This window comes from Trachurus trachurus, assembly GCF_905171665.1.
Source record: "Trachurus trachurus genome assembly, chromosome: 1".
NCBI lineage: Eukaryota > Metazoa > Chordata > Actinopteri > Carangiformes > Carangidae > Trachurus > Trachurus trachurus.
Genome location: NC_139891.1, coordinates 20,186,305 through 20,210,259, shown reverse-complemented (window position 1 = coordinate 20,210,259; position 23,955 = coordinate 20,186,305). Strand labels below are relative to the sequence as shown.

At 40.4% G+C, this 23,955-nt stretch overlaps 1 protein-coding gene across 1 annotated transcript in view; it reads right to left on the bottom strand.

Annotated features, from left to right (window-relative positions):
• The window catches only part of vegfc (vascular endothelial growth factor c), a 50,846-nt gene that overhangs the window by 11,002 nt on the left and 15,889 nt on the right, over positions 1–23,955 (bottom strand). Inside the window, exons 2-4 of the mRNA XM_083979830.1 lie at positions 15,305–15,545; positions 14,792–14,982; positions 5,538–5,677 (exon numbers count right to left, since the gene is read on the bottom strand). Coding sequence (XP_083835956.1) covers positions 5,538–5,677; positions 14,792–14,982; positions 15,305–15,545 — 572 coding nt within the window. The remainder of the gene's footprint in view (positions 1–5,537; positions 5,678–14,791; positions 14,983–15,304; positions 15,546–23,955) is intronic.

Sequence of the window (23,955 nt, the reverse complement as noted above, 5' to 3'; positions counted from 1 at the left end):
ATCCATCTCATCTGAAAAATTCACTGTTCACTCACTGATTGTTGTGGACAAAACCAGGCCACTTAATTGGTTTAAAGCAGAAGTGAGTGGTCCGGTCGTTTTCGCTAATGCTGCGTTCCAGGCAGGCTTTTGAAATCGTAAATTACAGCTTCAAGTGACAACTTACGACTTTGTAGCGTTTCAGGCAACCCACTCGTGTTTCTCCGACCTGTTTTACCGGTGAAAGTCACTATAACGGCCACTCGTAACTTCCGACCGGTGAACTCGTACCAGATTGAACTGGTACCACTTCACGGTCGGAAAAATAGGAGTTTCCTTGAACGCACCATAACAGTCACTCGTCCCTACGTCGCCACATTCACGGCGTTCCTTGGCTGCACACACAGCCCTGCATGCCGTTCTCTCTCCTCATTGGATAAAAACTGTAGGATACGATAAATGTTTTCTCTTCGGCTCAGAGCAGAGCAGAGGGACTGAGAGACCCGTGTTTCAGTCCAAACACTCTATGTAAGTGATTGCTGTCGGAAGATATAACTATTTAAGACTTATATTAACACAAATATATCACTCACTTCTGCTTTAAGTAATGGGATTCCTCTGCGGTTTGAACGTGTTCAAGTGCAGCTCACCCACTCCTAACCCGCTTCCCATGATAGGCCAACTGAAGGGCTGTAGACAAATAAACAACCCGATCAAAGGAGGATTTCTTGGGCCTGCTTCAATCAGACAGTCAGGAGGGAGAGGAAGGTATCAGAGGATTATCTGTGATGATGAGATGTCTCTGCGATGTCACTGAAGAAATGCAGGCAGGCTGTCCAAGATTTCTCCAATTAGCTCAACATTGGAAATATAAAAGGTTTTTTGTTTCACTGTTCAATGTTGTGTTGCAGAACCAAAGGTTATGATTGTCCTCCAACATCTAAAACAAATGTATATCATTTTCTAAAACTCTCCTCTTAAGGCATCAACATTGCAGCATTTTTTCCAGCAATGCTGCTTCTCAGTATATATACTTTGTCACATTTTGCTGTTCTTATTATAAAGGTCCAACAATATTAAGGTGGTTAGCATCATGTAGGTTGCCACGATACAGATGCATTATGTGTTGTGAACTTTTCCAGATTTTATTGCAGCTGCTCAGGTCCAGTGCAAATCCTGCAGAGAAACTGAGCAAAGGCTAAAAATGGCAGATGATGACAAACAGGCCACGCCCACTTTCAGTTTCAATCAATGGCAGATACAACCTTGGTTAATACTTGTCCCCATAACATGTGTAAGTGAACATTATTGGTCCTGTTTTTAGTATTTGTTGTGTTTTACATATATTCACTATGAACCCCCTTCAAAGTTAGAACCTAAATTTGGTTTAGAACACTTTGGCAAATGAGGAGAAGTAAGGGAAGCAGATTGCAGGCAAACAAACATCTCCATCAAAGACAGGTCTCCCGCGGGTCGACTTCAGATAAGTGGAAGAGAGACACTGATATGTGTCTGTGGCTGCAGCAGATTTGCTGTTTGCTGTGTTAAGACCACATGACCTTGGTATTTGTTTTCTCTAGTTAAATTGTTCCTGTTCTCTGTTCCCAATGCCTTTTTTAATAAGTTTTCAACCTTTCATGTGTTATTTCAGTCTTTCAATTCGTTTCTTGGTTTCTTCTCCCCATGCATGCCATTCGCACCATTTCTTATCAACCCTTAAATTTGGCATCTTTGGAAGAGTGGCTTTTTATAAGACTGATGGTGCCTTTCTGCTCAATGATAAATCCTGCCATAATTCCTCAATGAAACTTTTGTAAAGGTACAGTAGATTCCCATATGATGTTTGATTAAGTCTAGGTTCTGTAAAAGAATCAAAGCATCAATCCACAGTGAAATGCACACCCTGAGGTCGGGAACACACTGGATCCCCAAATCTGCTGTAGGCTATATGTATGCAGTCACTCAGAAAACCATCACCCAGACATCAGAACAGAGGGTCAGACCTATCAGTAGCCAAAAATAAATTTAAAAAACACACACACATTATAGACAAAAACTGTGACAGATTATGATCATCCCCAAATCTGCTACATGTCTCTGGTCACTCTGGAAAGGAAATGAGTGGGCTGACACTTATCAGCTGGTATATCATGAATATGAGTTGCTCTCTACTGAATCATGATGATTCAGAGATCTTTCAGACAGACTGTTCATGTTCTCCGGAGACAGATTCTCAAAGAAATATGTCAGAAATATGTTAGACGCCATCTCTGTCACTTATGATGGAGCTTTTACTCACGATGTACCCGTGATTGTATCCAAAGCCGGAGGCTATGTGGAGGTCAGCGTCATGTGGTGACTTACGTACAGAGCAAACAGAGCAGAACAACAATTAACTCAACTACCCCACTGCCTCCTCCACAAACCACCATCTCTACACCACCAAGAAGGTGGGTGGGTTAGGAAAGAAATAGGAGCAACTGTTTTGAAGACGGACAAGGACAAATACTAAAAATACGAAAACTTAGTCAGATCTTACATTCGTAAATCTTTGTACATTTTCCTGTCCGACTGACTGATGGGAGATGTACTCTGGTGGACATGCTTTAAGTGACCAGGTTTAAGGTCTACTTCATGATTTTTCTGTGATTCAGAAAAGGATCTAACATTCATCAGAGCAGGTTTTGTAAAACCAGACACAAGACACAGAAGTACCGATAGATTGTTGTGTCTTACAGCAGCAGCAAGCTGAGATAAATGTCTGAAGCAGCACTTTCTAGGCACCTTTCTACACACAACCCCCTGTAAACACAGTCATTTTGAAAGCCTTTTGTCTTTTAAATCTTTATCTCCAAAGCCACTAAGTCAAAGACATCAAAAATGCACACATTTTTAATAATATAATATACAAATATTTTCAAAAACATCCAAGTTATTTAAAACAAACTCAAGGCTGATACTAATTTACATCAGAAACCAGATCCCTTGTTTGGGGTTCTACAAACTGCCAAGACAAATATACTTTCTCTGCATACACACACAGACACACACACAGCCAATTATATAAAGCAAAATAGTCTTGACTAAAACAAAGCAGTTTTAGGTCCTGTAGACCTGAACCCAGAGACAGACAGAAGGTGGTGTGTCTGCAGACACACAAATTGTTTGAAGCTGTGAAAGAGTTTGTCGATGAGACACAGTGTGGTTTTAATTAGAGCTGCAGTGGCACGGTCTCACACACACGTACGCACACACTCATACACACACACTGACGTGGGCTTCAGAGGAAGACAAGGAAAGTGAAAGAAAAGGATGGAGAGTAAGTCGGTGAGTGAGCGTTGTGCTCTTTCGCTTGACCTAATGTGAAACATACGTGTTGTTCACGCTGACGTGTGTCTATGATTTGTCGGTGTGGAAATCTCTACAATGCGTTTCCCTTTCCTGTTCTAATCTGTGTTTAACATCAATGCTCTATCTAGTCCTGCTCTTTCTTACACACACACACACACACACACACACACACACACACACACACACACACACACACACACACACACACACACACACACACACACACACACACACACACACACACACACACCTTCATCAAAGCCTCTGGGTCAATGAGGTGGATTTTGTGGGTCTTAAACAGTAAAACAGATCTGTTTAATTGGTGGAGTTTAATAGTTATTTAACAGATTGATTTCCATTTCGTTAAACGGACCATTGGTCAAACTATAGCAGATGATCACATTACATATCCCACCTACACACACACACACACACACACACACACACACACACACACACACACACACACACACACACACACACACACACACACACACACACACACACACACACACACACACACACACACACATACAGTACAGTCACATGGACAAACATACAATATAAGTATGCATCAGCTGACCCCTCTGAGTTTAGATTTATTGTGATGGTCTCTACAGCACATATACGTGCACATTCCATATTGAATAGGTCATTACTCTCCGGTAGTAGACTCCACCCACACACACACACACACACACACACACATATACAGGGACTTCTTCTAACAACATCTACTTGGATTTCATCTGCACCAGGATGTGATGTTTGTTCATCACTTCACACTCATTTGTCTCATTTTAAAAATGAGCTGCAAAAAGAGGAGCTTCCTCTCCTCATATATAATGCAGTGTGTTTGCCTCGTCCACATTATGAATTTCAGTGTAAACTTCATCACATGTAATGCTCACATTAAATTAAATCAGAATGAGGGGGGGTGATAAAAGACAAGAGAGAGAGAGAGAACAGCTTGGTCTGATGACACTCAGTTTCTGCTGAGGCAGTAGGTCGTAGGGTCAGAATTTGAATCCATGGACCAACCTTGTATTAACAGACCAGACTGGTGGTGGAAGTAATTACTCATTACTTCTCATCAATCATGGTCTCAGTCTTACAGCCTATTTGAGTTTTCTTGCTGACCCTGTTGTTCATCCCTTTATGGCTACACCTAACCATCATCTTGCAAGTGTTGTAAAATTGATAAAGATGTTTTCTGATGTAGTTTGTCTAATTACCTGTACTTACATTCCTCATTACTATTCAAACTAAGGTCAATTTTAACATGTCTCACACACATTCAGACAGGGGATCCATTCATTCTTTCCCTACACACCTTCATTACTAAACAGATGAGCAAATTGTTCTTCAGTTTTCCAGGAAAATGACACAGTCCTAGTGAAAACCTTTGATGTCTATAGCACTCGTCAGATGGGATTCCCATTACAGGGAGAGGCGGGGAATGAAAAATTCACTGTGATGCTCAGTCATTTACTATGACATATCATTTCAGAAAATATTTTAACCATCTGGAGATCAGACTATATTTGCTGTAAAATATATAGACATTCAGGAGGACAAAGCCAAACAAGCAGTACAAAAGCTTCCTCAGGGCTGGGCGGGGGAGTTGAAGTTGAAGATTCGGTATATGAATCAAAATGATTTTCCTTCTTGGAGTCATAACTGATGTCATACACAAATGCACATCCATAAGTCCACTGAGAGATGACGGGAAAAGGAGGCTTCAGAAGTTTGCTCAGTGTCAAAGTGTCAAAGTATCCAGTGCTAGATGTAGTAAGTACACTGTCAGTGGGAACTGACAGACAGAAAGAAAAAAAAGAAAGTAAGAAAGTAAGAAAGAAAGAAAGAAAGAAAGAAAGAAAGAAAGAAAGAAAGAAAGAAAGAAAGAAAGAAAGAAAGAAAGAAAGAAAGAAAGTGTTAAGGAGAGGTCATGAAGTGCAGCTTGATGTAAGTCTACTCAGAGGAACAAACTAACTGTGGAGTTAATCAAGACAGAATCTGAAGTGTTTCCTGAAGTAACACCCCTGTATACACACACAGCACAGGAAGCGACCTCTGTAACAATAGACTCAAACACTCATTGTGTGTGTGTGTGTGTGTGTTGCCATAAGAACACCTATGATGGAAAAAGGAAAAGGCAGTTCCTATCCTGAAGTACAGTGAGTGATGCAGTGAATGTGGGCGCTTACTCGGGCAGAGCTCTCCTGATGATGCTGTGGACTTGTTTGTAGACGTCCAGTTTGGACAGACAGCTGCACTGGGTGTGGTTGGCCACGCTGATGGTCACTGGCCTGGTGCCCTGGGTGATTGGCACCGTGATCTCAAACAGCTGCAGACAGAGGCAGAGAGGTGAATCAAGACAAGGTGTGAAGACCACAGCTATGAATAACACAGAATAATAGTTACGATAAGTCTAAACAATGATTGGAACTGTGAGGTCTTCTCTTTTAATATTTTTTAAAGGTCTTGACTCTGTTTGATGCTGAGAGGATGAATGGTCTGTCGTTATATATAAAACTGAGTTGAATAATGTTCTTATTGACGGACTGGGCTTGGCACTCCTCAGTAGGGTTGTTCCCAAATCCAAATGTGCATTTGGAAAGGCACAGATAATGAGTTCATCTGAATATTTTTCATATCCAAATATTTTCATCGTTATTTAGAGAATCCAGGAAGCCCATGTTAAACAGTTTCTCAATACAGCGACTGCTCCATGGAAAGGTCTTGTCTCCTTTATATCAATTTGATGGTTTGGCTCATATTTGAAAATAACAAAAGTTCAAAGTCATCACTTTTTCAACTTAACTGCTCTTGTAGCTCTTAAAGTCTACAGTGCACTGCAAATAATGGAAATTAAAACGTTAGTTTAGGGATTGAACTGAGGAACTCCCTCTAGTGTAAATACAAAGCTGCCACTGTATCAGCGTGGCAGGTACAAGTTTGCTTTGCAGCTTGGTGTTTTGTTGCTTTGGAGTGACTCTGTCAACCCTCAGCAGTCGCCCTCTTCTCCCCCAAAAATCTCCAGGGTCGAAGATGGAACAGAGGAACCACTCCAGGAGGGAAATGTGAGAAAACCACTTGCTGGATACTTGGCACAAATTTATGCAGCAGCTGTGGAGACATTTCTGTTCCCTGTAAAATTATTTTCACAGACATGATCCCAAATGAATCACATTTTGTGCCAATATAATGAAATGTTGCTAATTATGTCTGACAAGTCTCAAAATGTTGACATTGAAGGTATGAGCACAATGTTAACTGTCAATTTCTTATTTCATTCCAAGCCAAAAACTGTTTGGCACAATATTTGTCCCAGCAACTGTGGCATTTTAAAGGTCCACATGCCTTAAAGGCAGAAACATGCGTGTGTTGTGACACACAGCATTGTTCAAACAGTTTATTTACACGTCCATCAGACACCGAGCAGCACTGCCATGCCATTGTGTTTCTGTCCACCAGATTTGATTTCACTTCATCAAGTCCTGAGAAGATATTTGATTCTCCCCTCAAGGTCTTCTGGTCCCATGTCGCCACAAATCAATTATTGCAATTTTTAATTTGTTTATACATGCATGTGTTCAAATGAAATGTCTTTTGTCAAAGTGCCGAAGCTTGCATTGTCCAACTTAATCAACCTAGGCTTAATATTCAATCAATAACGTTAGTCCATTGCAAAACACCGCTATTATTATATTCTTTCTCTTCACAAGGACCCTTCATACAAAGACTTGACGTGAAGTTGAACTTGAAGCTCATTTCAAAAGAGCACCATGTACCCAGGATCCTCAAAACCACCAGGCACCAAAACACCCGGCTGAAAGCAATGAGAAAGAATGTGAAGGATTTCCACTCAAAGAACAACAAGAGTGATCAGGAGCTGAGCTTGTGTTTTTCACATGGCACTGATGAAGACCCTTACACAAGACTGTCGCACAGACTAGAACAGAGACCATGAGAGCCACTTCAGTCTGTCAGTCTCAGAGTTGAACAGGCTGAATAGAAAGTAATTAGTCTCAATGACTCCTATTCAAGACCCTTAACAGCTTAAACTGTCTCTCTCCCTCTCTCATCCTAATGAGGATATCATTAAAGCTGACCTCAGTGTTCGTGACCTGCTAGAGTGTTCACCATGGTTGCAGACACACACGCACACGCGCACACACACACACACACACACGCACACGCACACGCACACGCACACGCACACGCACACACACACACACACACACACACACACACACACACACACACACACACACAAACACAGGGACCTCTCTCTCTGAGATCATTTGTTAGCACCACAGGGTTTAAAACTTTAATTGCAAACATTTATTTTTGTTTTGGCTTCATGCAAAATTCACTCTCAGTATAGTTTTACCAGAAAATCAAATCTCTGCACAAACTGCAGAACAGTGGTGTGCTTAGAAGAGTACCGTAAGTTTAACTACAGAAATAAAGTCAGAAACCTTCTAACAGGTGGACACCGGTGTACAAATCCCATTAACATGTTTAATTTACAGTATGTGAGACAATATAATTGTGACCTTTCCATGGGACACAGATGCTAAAGCAGAATAATGTTAATACACTTGATTTATAGCAGGTAAAATAGTAAGTAGGCATATAGGCATGGAATATAGTAAAATGATTACCCTGAATGTTGTTGTTGGAGTTAAACAGGACATGCTTTAAACCCCATGATGGTAGGACAAGGCAGGAGATTTAATTTGGTGTAGATCAGAAAGATACAGAGGTGCTAATTTATGGAGTTGAAAATTAGCAGCAGAATCTTTGCTTGATAGAAAAAAAAACAGCCCTGCTGATAGTTTTTGATAAGGGCAATGTGCTGTCAAGTAAAGCACCCAAACACATTAAGACAGAAACTAGAGAGTTTGAGGAGGACCACATTTTCTACACTGAGTTCGATCTTCAGAAATCTTGGCCTGAAAATGATGCTAAAATGTTCATTTTCTAGAGGCCATGAATACACATCGAATGTCTTATTCAAAATTAGCAGTCAAGAAATCTGACATTGGAAGAAAGGACAGATCAACTGAAATCACTATTGTTACGCTCCGTTGCTTGTGAAAAACAGCTCTACTATAGCACATGTGCAGTATTAAAGGCTACACTGCCAACAATGCAACACTGAAGAATGAAATAGGCAATAAACCTGGGTGTTAAATAAAGCGCCTCATAAACATCTGCAGCCTGAAAACCTGTGACAGCAGGTATTGAACTCAAACAGACAAACTGCAGACAGACTTAAATGGTTGAAGTTACTTACAATCACTTAAATAGTAAATTGTACAATTTAGCACTTCTATTACCTGCTAAGTGTTGAAATCTCTCGATGTTTGCACGCCAGCTGCTTTCAGGCACTGCCAAAGCAAATCAGTACAATGAAACTTCAGGGATGACGAAATGAACCTCAGACCACTTTGAAAATAATCTGACTCCTCATCTTTCCATGCGCCCATTTTCAGAGAAATTATTTTTAATAACTTTCAAAGAGTCACATGAATTTAGCTTGAGTGTAAATTGTCTTGTTTGTCATAATTTGAATGACGTACTTACTATGCCTATGTACAGTAAATCTCTGCACTCGGGCCAGAGTCTGAAACTGCAGCCAAAGACAGCAGTTAAGAAAAACTACTGGAGAGAAAGAATGTCTTGTGAAACCTCAAAAAGGCCATGGCTCAGCACCCACAGCCTCTTCAATGGTGCCAGGCGAGAATCTCGCAGCTTCAACCTTGGCCTTGTTTTCTCTTACTTCAACTCAAGTTGGTTTTTGTTTTATTTTGTCACACAAGAACCAAACAGCACTGTCCAATTCTGAAAATACACGACAAAGCTGCCTCTTTAGTTTATGCTTTTAAACGACTTTTTAAAGATGTTTAGTTCCCGAACAACAATGGGATGTTCTATCTTCAGAGGGCAAAAGAGCAACACCATTTTCAACTGGCAGTCAAACATCCTGACCATCATCTGATGCTACTTTCAGTCATGAAGTCTCATGTTATGGCTAAAACATGCTTTGTAAGTTCTCTATAGGCTACTGTATGTGAACATAAATGTGCCTTGCCTTGGTTACATTTGCATCATTGTGTGTACTCACTCATACGCAAACACATAGACACTGACACGTTGTGGCTACAGCAAACTTCCTGTCCTGATTGAATCAGATTTAACAGTTCATCTAACAAAAGAGCTATTAACCCAGACTACCGCTGCCAGTTCATTAAATTAACATTCACAGGAAATGAATATAGCAGCTGAGCTAAAACAATGCCCCGTTACTGCTGGAGCCAGTCCATTAACAGCAGCTACCTGGAAATGAATTAACCAGCTGACAGTATTTACCTACTGCTTCAACACAGCTGAGAGCTGATTACAATGTACATAAATACATTATGAGTGCATTGTATTATACGGATCTCACACATATGCTGTGTGTTGTTTAAAGCCAAGAAAGGCAGTCACCGTGCCTATTTCAGTAGGTGCAAGTCAAAACAAACACACTCCAGTGAATTCAGTAAAACTTTGATTCTCAATTCTTTATATTATGTTACACCGGTATGAGTGTGAATATACTTTGTTCTTTAACATCTAAAACATAATTATGTTCTTAAGATTAAGAATAACATGGATGATGATGATTATTAATTGAATTGAAGTTTTCATGCTGCTGTGTAACATGTCATGATTAAGCTATCTTTTTTATGTTTTGGTTTTTTCTGGTCTGGCTCTGGTTTGCCTTGAATAATCCCCTTGTTATGCGGCTACATAGACTGTAAATGAAGATGGATGTAGCCTCTGTTAGGTTTTGAAACTCTTTGTCTATTTAAAAAATGCGGTGACAGCATCTTGACCATGGATTTAGATCCGTCAGCCAGTCAATGTGGCATCAATTACACACAACTTAAAACTTGATTAAATTTGAACGAGTGGGTTAAATAACAGTTTGCTGGAGTAAATAAAGCTGTTTTGTACAGCTGGAGAGTCTATGGACTCACTGAAGCGCTGAAGCTTTTGCTACTTCCAAGTTGGCTTAGTGGTTTAACGCCTGAGGTTGCTGCTTGTGCTGCAACACTGTTGGGGGTCTTACCATAATGCACTGAGCTCCTCCCTCCCCCTCTTCATCTCCATCTGTACATGTTCATATCTCACTAATGTGTTTCTAACTTGACTTCCTCGTTCCCCTCCTGTTGCTCTCTGTAGGTACAGTATTTCTGCCTCTGCAGCTGTGCAAAAATGCTTCAGCTCAAGATGGCTTCTCATGGAGGAATGTAGGGTTTCTGTAAATAATGTTATAAAGAGTGCACTCTAGACAGGCTCCCTATGAAAAATGCTCTGATATTACTTCTGTTATGATTTGTCACTACATAAATAAAACTGACTTGATGTAACTGAACTGTGCTGATGTTTTGCAGCGAGCTTCAGCTCATCCAGCTGCAGGTAGACGTCATCTTATCATCTTCATCAAAGGGTGTTTACAGAAAACATTTGCTCTGATATCTACAATATCAACTCTGTGAAGTGCTGCTCAGGGTCAACAGCATGCAACAGGAGTAAACATTAGAGTATCATCCAACACATTAGCACCAAAATACTGCTTGCATGCTTCAGCTGTTTTGGAGCAAGACATCATCAGAGCTTCTGCTGCAGTTAAGCTGCAGTTTGCAAGTATCCTCAGCATCATATTGAGTTATTTTATGAGTGAGATAATTGAAATTATGTATAAACATAAATTTTGTAGCTTGTTTATATCCCCAGGCATGTACTATGTTTTTATGGCTTTTATACTGAATGCAAATCCTTCTCTGTGTTTGCATACGAGTAATATGAACTGGCTCAGACAACCTTCACTTCTTTTTTTTTCTTTTTTTTTTTACTGGGAATCAACCCAACAACACTTTCACTGAAAAGTCTTTCGTAGCAACACTGTTTGTCAGTGCTTGTTATGGGCTGAGCACCAAAGATGCCAGGAACCTATTGTTTTTGGAGAGATCATATTATTCTACTGGAAAATTGATTTTTGAGGCCCTCAGCATGTTCTAAAACTCACAAAAAATTGAGTTGTCCTCCTTTGAGGTTCATAAAATTCTTCATAGATGATTGGTCTCATCATAAAAGAAATGATCAATATCTTTCAAATGTTCTTCGTCTCAGGAAGTCAGCCATTTTGCCAATTTTCATTTTACAAAGACATTTTTAAAAATCTGATCTATATACAAGGGGAAACACATGTTTTCCTCTTTGACCATTCCTTGGGTTTTCTCTAACTCTAACATTTTTTACCCAGGGACCTATATAAAAGGGGCAGAGACCAGGGCCAATACAGTTGGATAGGCCAGTAGGTAATGCCATTGACTACGATTTAGGAGGTTGAGTATTTGAATCCCAGTCACTTGTGGCCATTTGGCCGTCATGTTGCCTGGATCAACAGAAGAAGAGTTTACTATTGCTATGCCAATGGCTGGCTTCCCTGGCTTTGGTTTGGTTTGTGTCCCATTCAACATGACTCTGCATGATAAGCACCTGTCTAAAGAGACAGCAACCAAACAGGTGGATGGGGAGCCTGCCACCATCTCCTGTCTCTGAAGGAGACAATGGCGGAGGGCTCAACACATTCAACTGGATAGGTGCAATTGACTTTAGATTAGGCTTTTGTGGGTTTAAATCCCAGAGAGTTTGATTTATTATAACTAAATGTGAAAAGTATTTGCTGTAATCGCTAGCAGAACCTATTGATTTGGGATTGGGAGGATAGATGTCCAAATCCCACTCATGTTGTGAGAGCGAGAAGAAGAAATTTCTATTTATTGCGGCCATCCAATCCACGCGCCTGGCCAAGCCCAAGGCCACTGTGAGATTATCCATCCTCTGGTTTCACCCATCTGAAACTACCTTCCCATTCTTCAATGTACTCAGAGCATCTATTTCACTGTGTCCTAACCCCCTACCTACAGTTACATGCTGTTATACGCTGCTTCATGTACAGGCAGAACAGCTCAAACTCACTGTGGTACCTCCAAAGCTTTCCCGTGGCATCCAGCATCAAGCTGCAGATCCTTTAACTCCTGTAAGCTGTGATTTGGAGCCACTGCAGATCAGCTCATCCCCCAACATCATGTCAGTCAGTCATGGTTTGTCCCTTCCCAGACCACTGATTGACCAAACATTGATCACACATTGTGATATTATTGATCTAATGGCAGTATTACATGACAGGTCAAGGGTAATCAAAAACATGAATTCAATACCAAACTGAATTTGGTTTTGCCTTAAAAAACAGTGTTATCCATTTTAGTTCAACTAAGGACACTAACGTTGTCTGAAGCAGCAGAAAGCACAGTGCAGACTATTTTTTTCATTTAATTCAGTTGATGAAATCTCCTCAGGAGTGGTCTCCTTGTTTCACTGGAAGTTCTTCAAAATCATCTTGTTACTAATTTACTATGTCACAATGACACATAAAGCAGCACACATGGCCAGTTACAGTAAAGTAAATCATTTTTCTGCAGTGATTTATAGTCGCACACTGAACAGAGCAGTCTCATGAAGAGAGAACACATGCTGTACTCTACTCAGACCTCATAACAAGGCAATTAAAAATCAAACCACATGCAAGTAAATCTTTCTCTTTAAGCACAGACGTACTCTGCAGACATACACACACACACACACAAACACACAGTGCATTAGCTGACTAAATGGTTATGTTGCTATACCCTCACTAATCAGTTATTAATTCTAAATATTTTAATGTACAAGTCAGATTAACTGTTTGCTGCTACTATGACGCAGACACCTCCTCTCCCCACACTAATACCCAGATGTCATAAAAAAAAAAGAAAAAAAGGTGAACATTGAGCCAGTTAACAACTTGTAAAACCTGTGCGGTTTGGCAGAAGTTTGATGTGGCTACAAAAAGAAAATGAATTTGTGACATATAACCACTCAACTTGAGCAACGTGTAAACACTTTCAGTACCGGCTCATGGGCATAAACAATGTGTAAAAAATCGCTAATGTATGGATGGATGGATATTTCCAATAGACTAATATAGTATGTCATGCCACAGTTTCATAATTAATTGATTAAAGTTTCACTTTATCATAATACATGAACAATCTCTTATACATACAATATCTAACATTATGGTTTGTATTGTGGATCATCATAGATCTGTGATTCATTCCTCCTTTCCCCTCACTCTCACTCTCTAAGACAGACTAACATCAGGCCACGTTTCATAGTCAACAATAATGATTTTTTTGGGTTATCCCCTTGGATTTCCCTTAAACCCTTGCTCTTTCTCTGTAATAGCCCTGCTGGAGCACAAATGTACTTGCTCCTGCTCAAAACTGTTGATGCACATTCAGATAAACTGTTGCTATAGGCCTACACATGTCCCGAGTGATGATTTGAGCCCTCTTGCTCTCCTCTGAATTTTGACGGGACCTCTGCTCTCAACCTGAAGTGACCCCGTCCAGTTTCCCCCCAACAGAGCGCCAGCCAGGTATGTCGTTGAAAAGGAAATCACTTTGTCATGGCAGATGCTTTAACTTTACCACATTGCTCAAGTGGTAATCAAACTTGTTAGAAGGTTGCTAGGCAATAAATGAAAAATGGACACTTGTGCATTGCTTTGTTATCAACATTTCACTGTTTCACCGTTTCTACCTGACAGCTAACAGCACAGTTGTACAGTTCTCATAAGGCCTTCACTATGTTTACAAGAAACTTTATGTAACTCTACCCTGCCAATGACAGTATCAGTCAGGATGAATTCACAAGAACAGATAATGTGAAAATGGCTGACCACATGTGTCAACTTGTTTTTTATTCTTGGTCATATTGTGCAATGTTGAGCATTAAACTCAGCTGAAAACAGCTCAGAACTTTGATGAGTTAGAACTTGTTAAATTCTGTCATGTTAGATTTAATTACATCTGTATGACTCAATCAATTTTCAGTTTACCAGAACATTTAACACATTAGCATTTTTTAATCATCACATTTTGTTGACAAAATGTTGTTGGTATTTTTTTCTGTTTTATAGAAGGCCAAGTCATCCTGGCTGAAACCACCAACCACAATAAGTTTAGTCACCAGGGGCCAGATTCACAAAACGTTCTTAAGAAGCACTTAAGAACTTTCTTATGAACTTCTTAATTTTCTTCTTAAGACATTTCTTAAGATCTTTCTTAAGAACATATTGGTGAATCTGGCCCCAGGTCTTGATGACATAATAGTTAATGGAGAAAGTCAACAGTAAGACGTATGCGCGTGCACACACACAAACACACAGGCAGAAGTGTGTGGATTTATATGATGTTTCCCCCAGCAGCACCCACATGTGTATTGCTTCACTGTTGTGAACTCTTTCATATCACATCTTCATATATTTATGAGTATTGATAGAGAGTGTGCTTACCGTTTTGCTGAGATAACCAGTGGAGATATTCCTGCACTGTTTGTCCTCAGAGTGGCAGCATCCTCCACATCTGTAGACGGACACACAGGGTGGTTTATAGAAGACGTTGGTGGGAGCTCCAAACTCCCTCCCCACGTCGACACACACTTCCCTGGGAATGCACTGAGTCTTCCTCCACTCTGACTCTATACCTGCACACACACACACAATCACACACACAAACACATTTTAAGGCAGCACGAAAAAGCATCTTAAATCATAACAGAATCATAGGTGTGTCAAAGTAGAACAGCAGCCTAGACTCTGAGCAAAAACAATTTAATGAAAGTGAATAAAAATCATTCTAACCCCCAAATGAACACAAACACAAAATGAACACAAACAAAAATGAAAAACGATTTTCATGAACCAGTTCACTCAGGTCAAGCATTCAGAACGCTGCCAGGGTGATCCAATATTATAGTTATTTATATAGGAGGAAAATCAATTAAAAAAAGCAAAATGGAAACATACTTTTCAAGACATCCAAGTTGAGGTAGGCAGCAGCGAATGTTGGCTCTTCTGTATCTGCCAGTGGCCTTAGGCGGCGAGGCTGTGGCCGCTGAGAGAGCCTGGAGGCTGAGGAGGCAGCGGCAGAGAGTTTGGACTTGCACTTTAGAGCGGCCCAGTATGAGGGATAAATGATACTCATCAGTTCGTCCACACTGGAGGCTGAACGCAGCTTCTGCTCCACGTCTGGTTTTGGTGGAGAGTCCTGGAGAAAATGAGAGACAAGATCAATATAGGGACACTGCTGAGTTGACAGTGCACAAGTGGAGTGCAAGTGTGCAACAGTGTCAGAAAAGATGTAGCCTATTGTACATACTGATAAAATTAGCTGTTCTTATTAAACTATTTAAACCCATTAATTTTACACCAGAAATAATGTTTCATGTGAATCATTCTGCTGTTGGAATTTAATGCTTTATTCTTGAAATGGTAAAAATGCTGTTGTAACATTAAGGTTTGCAATGTGAGATATAGTCAAATTCAAATTGAGATAGCATCTGATAACAGCTCAGACCATCACCATCTGCCCGCGGTTGCATGTCAGTGGTGCTGTTTGTTCATATTGTGCTGCTGCAACGACATGAACCAGAAAAGCAGGTGTGACTGAAGATGCCCACACAGTCCATTAACCCAAGGCCTACGGTTTGGTGCATGGCAACCAAGGGTCCTCTGTTGATTGTGATGTGCATTGTCAGTCCACAAGTCTGTTTTGACTTGGGACTGTACGGTCAAAACACCTGTATCAGCAAGTGTGCCACTGGGTCCTAAGTTCAAAAAAAGTTATTGTGCGTTACTGTGTGATGTAGTTATGGGTCTTCCTGTTGACATCCTCGTTCGTGTATGAATGTGAAACTAACTGGTGTGTGCCCACACACACCTGAGGTAAGAAATAAAATTATCAGTTCAAATAAATCATCAAAATATCTGATGACTTCAATCAGTGAGGCTTCCTCTTTGTTTTATTATGTTCAGTGTAAGGTTATATGACTTTACTTCAGTAAACTGTTAGTCTACCATGAGAAAGTTTCAGAGCATCAGTGAGACAGAGCATCGTTGTAACCATAGCAACTCATCACACACCTGCCTGTGTGTGCACAGTGTGAGGTGGAGCAGCATGGGAATTATTAATTTTTATTGATTGAATTTATTTATTATTTTATATTTCTCACTTTCTCCAAGAGGGCCTGACAGTTTCAGCCCAGGAAACAGAAACACCCAGTCAGTGGACGAATAAGTGCAAACATTAGGCTATGTGTATTTTTTAACACTTGAAATAGATTTAGACATTCGTCTCATGGGGGAGCAGGGAATCTGAAAACAGGAACCGTGTGAAAGGACTGCTGATACAACTGTGGTACATGGTCCCACACAGGAGTTATGGGTTATTTCCCCACACTCATCTGTGAGTTATTCTAGTCTTCAGTTGTTTAGCCAACAAGCATTAACAATAATGACATGATCAGCTCTAATCAAAGTTTTTGTGGGTAACACCAAAATCAGCAATTACGTCTCAGTATTTTCTCCAAAGTGGGCTAGTTGCTCAGTTGTGAGTCGGCTCCACATGTAAGATAAAACACTTTTATCAAATAAACTGTTGAAAACAAACTCAAAGACAGGGTTTCCTTTCCTGTTAAAATATACAGCTGCAGTATATGTACATGAAAAATTATATCAAATAAATAACCTATGTTAAATGAAAAATAGGCTGATCCAGTGGGAGCAATAATTATAGGATTTCCTCTCCTGCTAAACAAAAAAACACAGCTGTGCAAATAACAATAAAAAACTGCTCATCAGATCTTTTGAAATCCAACCATCTCCAAATAACTGAACCTGGTTCATCTTCACTGTTTTCCCACAGGCTGAGAATTTACTTAGGGGAAAGTGAGATGCAATGTTATTATCTTATACAACATAGGACCTTGGAGTGTTCAGATTATTAGTTATAAAAAATGATTGAGACAATTAAGATGCAGAGAAAAAGAGGAAAACAGTTAAGTCAGGCTTTTTGGGCCTATTCTTTTTTTCATATTTGGAAAACTCAACACTCATAAGTTCCTCCTTGTGCTTGAAATGAGAAAAGAGCATGTTCGTTATGTTATTATTATTTTTTGAGAAGTTATCTTTAATCCCAAAACCAGTATTCCAGACTTTGGCTTCCAGAGATTTTGCCTGTTTTTTAAATTCTAATTGAATAACCTTGTTATACTACATTTTCAGACATTGAACCCACAAAACCAAACCTGCTCGATATGCAGCAAAAAAAAAAACTTTCCTTACTGTCTGCTGCCAACAAATTTACTCATCAAGATATTTTACTTGATCTGGACCAGACTGCGTTGGACAGGCAACAGACTTAAACTACATTTACCTTCAGAGATCCATGCATATGACTGTGTCAGCTCTGTTATTGTCCAGTGTTTCCAGCTCACAATTCACCTAATTCTTCTTCTCTGACAAATGTATAGACTGTGTATGTGAATGTTATCTCACTTCCTGTCCTTCAGTACAATTAGATATATGCCATTGTACTATTTATAATAAACAAGCAGTTTAACGTCTACACAATTTGTCTGCTAGGAACAATGTGACAGCAAGGCCGTCTCGCTCTTGCTCACAAGCGCACACACACACACACACACACACACACACACACACACACACACACACACACACACACACACACACTGCCTGGCCTTTGTATTAGAGGCTGCTCAAACAGACAGAGTGAAGCAGTCCATTGTATTTTACGGCCTCTGTAACTGTTTACAGTTACTGAAAAGATAACACATACACCACTCCTGGAAACATTTTATTTATGTTTGTGTGTGTGTGTGTGTGTGTGTGTGTGTGTGTGTGTGTGTGTGTGTGTGTGTGTGTGTGTGTGTGTGTGTGTGTGTGTGTGTGTGTGTGTGTGTGTATTAATGCTTGTGTTTTTTCACCAATAGACACACACACACACTGTCCCTTTTACGTGGGAAAAAGCCTTTTCTCTGGCGTCACATCAGCTGAGAGACGGTAAAAAGAAACAATTGAGAATACAACCCTTCTAAATCAGACACCTGACAGAGGAACTACAGCTTCCTGCAGATGATGGACTCAGGAGGCATGAATGAATGAATGAATGAATGAATGAATGAATGAATGAATGAATAACAGCTCTTTACCAACTGCATGACCACATTTGCCAAATTTGGCAGTTTCCTGTTTGAGGATATGACATGATCTGGAGCAACAACAGAACTGAAAGCAGCAGACAAATCAAAAATATTTAGACATGGTTGGCAGCATTTTAAAGCTGGTTTTACTTTTCATTTCAAATAGTGAAGGTGCCAAATTGCTGCAAGATGTTACATTAATGTACAAACTTTCAGACTCCAAATGCCACTGCTGTTGTTGTTACTTTACAAGAATCAGGATCTACATTCTGACACTGAGGCCACTGACATCAACAAATCAACACGTCTTTGTTCCTCTATCTTTCTTCTGAAGTTTCTTATTTTCAAATTGTTCAACACATTTAGAAAGCAGATTCTCAGTGACTGAGGCTGTCAAACTGCAGCAGATCCTATCAGATAATGGTATTAAATGAATAACCTAATGACAGATGTGAACATTATCACTTTTGTGTGCTCCAAATCCATTCATTCATCATTAATTCAGTCACTCAAAACTTAATTTAAACGGGGAAAATCCTGTGGAAAATACATGAAAACAATAACAACATACCAAGTGAGTGAGTGAGTGAGTGAGTGAGTGAGTGAGTGACATAAACTACCGGCAGAGGCAAATTAAGATAAATGAGTGCTGCTGTCACATCGAGCACACAACAGGGACAAATAATCTTGATTTAGATATGCAGTCAACTACAGTTTGGACAGTTGTCGAAATAAAATGTATAGATACAGCCCAAACATTGTGATATACAATATTATTACAGCAGGCCAAGGGTGGGTTTATAGTTTTTTCATTGCATTTTATATTTCAAGAAGCAATGTTGCCTTTAAAGAGCAGTTCAAAGTTTTATTACTGCCACCATCAAGCAGCCATGTTGCAGGAAATACAGTGCTAGATAATGGATTGTATTGTCGAAGAAAATTATGATCACAGTGAAGCTGATGTCATAACTTTATTTTACGCCTATCAGATTGTGGGCATAATTTGTGTATACATTTGTGAGATATGGCCAAGAACTAATCAGGTAACCCCTGAGTCCAAGTTCCCTCAAGGCATTGCTGAGATATTGTGCTCACAGGAGTGAGGCGAAGAGACAACCAGAAAACATAAAGTAATGCCTCTGGCCAATCATGAAACATGTTACACAAAGGCATGAAAATATCACGATATTTGATACTAACAAGTATCAGTCTTTGTCCCAAGGTCTATTTCAAACCTTTCAAAAATGAATTGATGTGTAAATCCCCTTAAGATAAATGTGTAGTGTGTTTCCGAAAGTATTTTAATTTGCTTGACATAAGTAATAGAAACTGCAAATCTCTACAGTATTTTATTGTTCTGACATCATTTTTGACGGTAGAAAGCTGCACCCACACACATTTGTAACATTACATTCTCTCACAGTAATACAACAGAGATTTAATGTTTATCCATAAAAATCCAACAATGATTGAGCAACATTAAATACGTAATCATGAGTACTGTGGTCAATCCTAAATTGAATATTTTTGGTCAACCTGCGTCATCACTGGAACTCATGCATCAAGCATGCACAAAAACAAGGTACTGTGACAGCAAATACTGACACATATCATTGGTTACCATGATTGTAAATGTTGTTGAAAATAGATACAGATTTCTCTTTTAAACGATAAGCAGATGTATTTAATACTAGTTTAGAAGTTGAATGTGAAACCCCACTGCACCATACTGAGAGCTGTTGTCCACACCAACGTTTGACAGTTTGACAGTTCACCCATTAGTCACAAAGTGTAAATCAATCAGAGTTTAATTAACTTAAACCACACACATCGGGCTTAATTGATCATGAGGTGCAGGTGATTAGCTGTAAAAGGGAGCAGGCAGCAACAGATTTGTAACAAATGTAAACACAGAAGTGTCAGATAGAAAGCCAGACAGCAGCTGCACACATGTCAGACAGCCCAGAAACCAGAGAAAAACCTTCTACTACTCAATGTCAGCAGCTGACACTCATCCAGCTCGTCTGGGAGCTCCATGTCTTCACTGCGCCAGAGACCTTTATCCACACAGGATCCAGAATCCAGGATTTACTGTACATCCAGAGTCCTATTCTCCATCTGCTATGTTTTAAAGATTTAAGGGCCCTAGTTTGCTGGCGCAGCGCAGGTGGCGCAAGGTAGCGCAGCTGGTCTAATGCAAGTTTCGACCAGCGCAGCCTAGCGCAAAGTCTCGCAAAGATTCAGCTTGGTGCAGTGGAAGTTTTGTGCGAAAATGTCTCGCCGAGGTTGCGCTGAAAGCTCGCCACCTCCAACCAGGTCTACTCTCAGTGCAGGGCGAAGCGCAGCAGGTGCAGTGGAAGTTTGACTGACTGACCTGCAGTGCACACACGTCACCAAGACCTCACAGGCAGATCTCCACAGTTCCAGACACATTTCAATGCAATAAATATCCACAATAACCACTATTTAATGCAACTAATCGAATCAACAGTGAATTTATATCTATATAGATTGTCCCGTCACATCTGACGTCAGATCAAAGCAGAGATCAAAGGCTGTCGGCGCGTAAAGGAAACTCCACCTGAATTAACACAGCAGGGACGAACTGGCACTGAAAAGCAGCTGTGGATGTCCCAAAAGCAGGACTGAGGGTGGATGACTGCATGTCTCTGCCGTGTTGAGATACCACTCTGCCCTTGTGATGATGGCTTTATTTATTTATTTACTTATTAATTCATTAGAGCGAGCGACCGCATCACGCAGCCGTAATGAAAAACAAAACACAAATCATCATCTCTCTTAGTCCACCACAGCCTCGGTATCAGATAGTCAGTATATAGCCTACTACAGTACTCTCTATCACAGAAAAAAAGAGAAAAAAAGAGACGGACAGAGAGAGAGAGAGAGAGAGAGAGAGAGAGAGAGAGCGCGTCCTTTACGCTGATTTCATTCCGCATGGTGTTTGTTTATGTTGTGATTAGTGTAGGCTACACCTTCATCTTGCTTACACAGGGTTTGAATAACTGTGAGTTTCTTTATTAGTTTATTAGTTGTTGTTTCTTACACTGAGCACCGGTTCTCAGTGTATCAGATCAATCCTGGTTAAGTATATTAGTAAACTCATTATTGGTCACTCTGAGCTCGGACCTCCGGACCAAAACAGCTGTTTCCTCCTGGGAGAGGTTCGGCCTCTGGCGTCGCTGTCTCCTCCGTCCATGTCCAAGTATAAAATGACAAACTTGCAGCGCGCATCACCCGCCGCGCAGTTAAAGGTGAGGAGAGGAGCTCATTTGATTGGTGAAGATCTGACTCGGCTGTGTCAAACCCACTCCACGCCTTTCTCTCCTCCTCCTGTCTCCCTCCCGCCCTCTCTCCTCCCTCTTTGCCGTTTGCGCCGGTGGGAGGGACGAGGGGAGGGTTTACGCTGGTCTAAGTCTGACTGCGCGGCCCACCAATCTTGCGAAAAGGACCTGGTCCACGCCCCGTTGGCGTGGCGAAGCTGCGCTGCACTTAGACTTCGCTCGGTCTACGAGACTAGGGCCCTTGATGGTAAATGGACTTGCACTTATATAGCGCCTTTCTAGTGACTCGGACCACTGAAAGCGCTTTACACACACACATTCATACAGCACTGTTCGCAGACAGGAGCTAATCATTCACACATTCACGCAGGGCAAGTGTGGGTTCAGTGGCACTTGCAGACATGCGGGGAAGCCGGGAATCAAACCGCTGACCTTCCGGTTGGTGAACGACCCGCTCTGCCTATCCACTCAAATTGCTCACAAATCCAAACCCTGTTTTAAATACACTTAGTACATCGGTATATATATCTTTTTAGTTTACTGAATAAGTCCTGAAGAGTCCTCGTTTGGCTAATTGCAATTGCAATCAATCAATCAGTACTACTGCCAACATCAACCTCAAATGTATCAAGGTAAAATATTAAACAAAAACCTTCACTCAAAATCCAACAGCTTTTCTCAGAATATCAACTACATATCATGCTCAGATGATGGAAGCTGCTAAGTTGCCATGGAGATGGTTCAATTATGATGATGTGACCTACAGTATATCACGTATTTGACCTGAGCGCTGCCTTCAAAGAACATGAGTTTAGCTGTGGGGTACCACAAGGCTCAATTTTAAGACCACCACTAATGTTGTCCCCAGACAGTGTCATCAAGAGGCTTGGCAGCTCCATCCACTGCAACACCAGTGACACTCAACTAGCTGAGACAAAAGGCTTGAAATTGCAGATTTATTTTACAACTCATCCAATATAAAACAGAAGTACCGATGACTGGTTCAAAAACCCAAAGACAGAGAAACTGGCGAGTGGAGTGGGTTGTGAATCCTTTTATATATTTCAAGGCTAATGGAAGCACAAAAACAGCAATTAATCATCTGAGGAACATCTCCACAGTAAAGCCTTTTCTCTGTCTGAGCACCACAGAGACTGATGCTTGCTTTCAATTAGACTGCTGGCCAAGAACACAACTATATATAGCAGCTAAAATTATAGATAAGTTCTGCGACTCAGGTTCTGAATGAGACCAAAGGGAGAACACACATTAAAGCAGAAGTAAGCGATCCGGTCGTTTTGGCTAACTTCTTGTCAGCCGATGGAGTTGGCAGTCCCGCCCTCGTCCCTATGTCACCACATTCACGCACATCCCTTGGCTGCACACACAGAGAGGACTGCCCCTTTATGCCGTTCTCTGTCCTCATTGGATAAACGTTGTAGGATACAAGGAAAGTTTTCTCCTCGGCTTACAGCAGAGCAGAGTGACTGACAGACCCATGTTTCGGACCAAACACTCTATATAAGTGATTGCTGTCGGAAGATATAACTATTTAAGACTTATATTAACACAAACATTCCGCTTACTTCTGCTTTAAGCCTACTTTTTGGTCTTTACACTGGTTTCCTATTACAAGTCACAACATCTAGAGAGTATCAAAGATACTTTTGGTGTAGGAACCAGGAAGGTCGTTCAGACCTCCAGTTTCTCTCTTTTGACTGAAACCAGAATAGAGAATCTGAGAGAAGCTCAGAGTAATTATGTTTCTAGGTTGTTTTTGTGGTGAATACCGTTCATTTATCTTGTAAATGACTTTGATCGATGAGAGAGTTGGTCAAACAGAACTGATCAATTTTTTCATCTTCAGTTTTCTACATTTTGATGAAGCGAGAGTATGCTGAAATCCCTTTTTGTCAAAATGATTATTTCCAATGTTAGATTGGACTTTGTGCTCAAATTTTCCTCCTTGGTTGCACTATTCTTAATCTCAAGACAAGCATTGAAAAGTCCGACTTACACTGTTGCAATCGCATCAAGAAAATTATGCGAATTTCTGAAAGACTTCAGATTTCTTCTCTAGTTTCGAGAAAAACAAAATTCAGGATCCAAACACAGATCAAATGACTACTGGATTTACATGAAATAAAATTAAAAA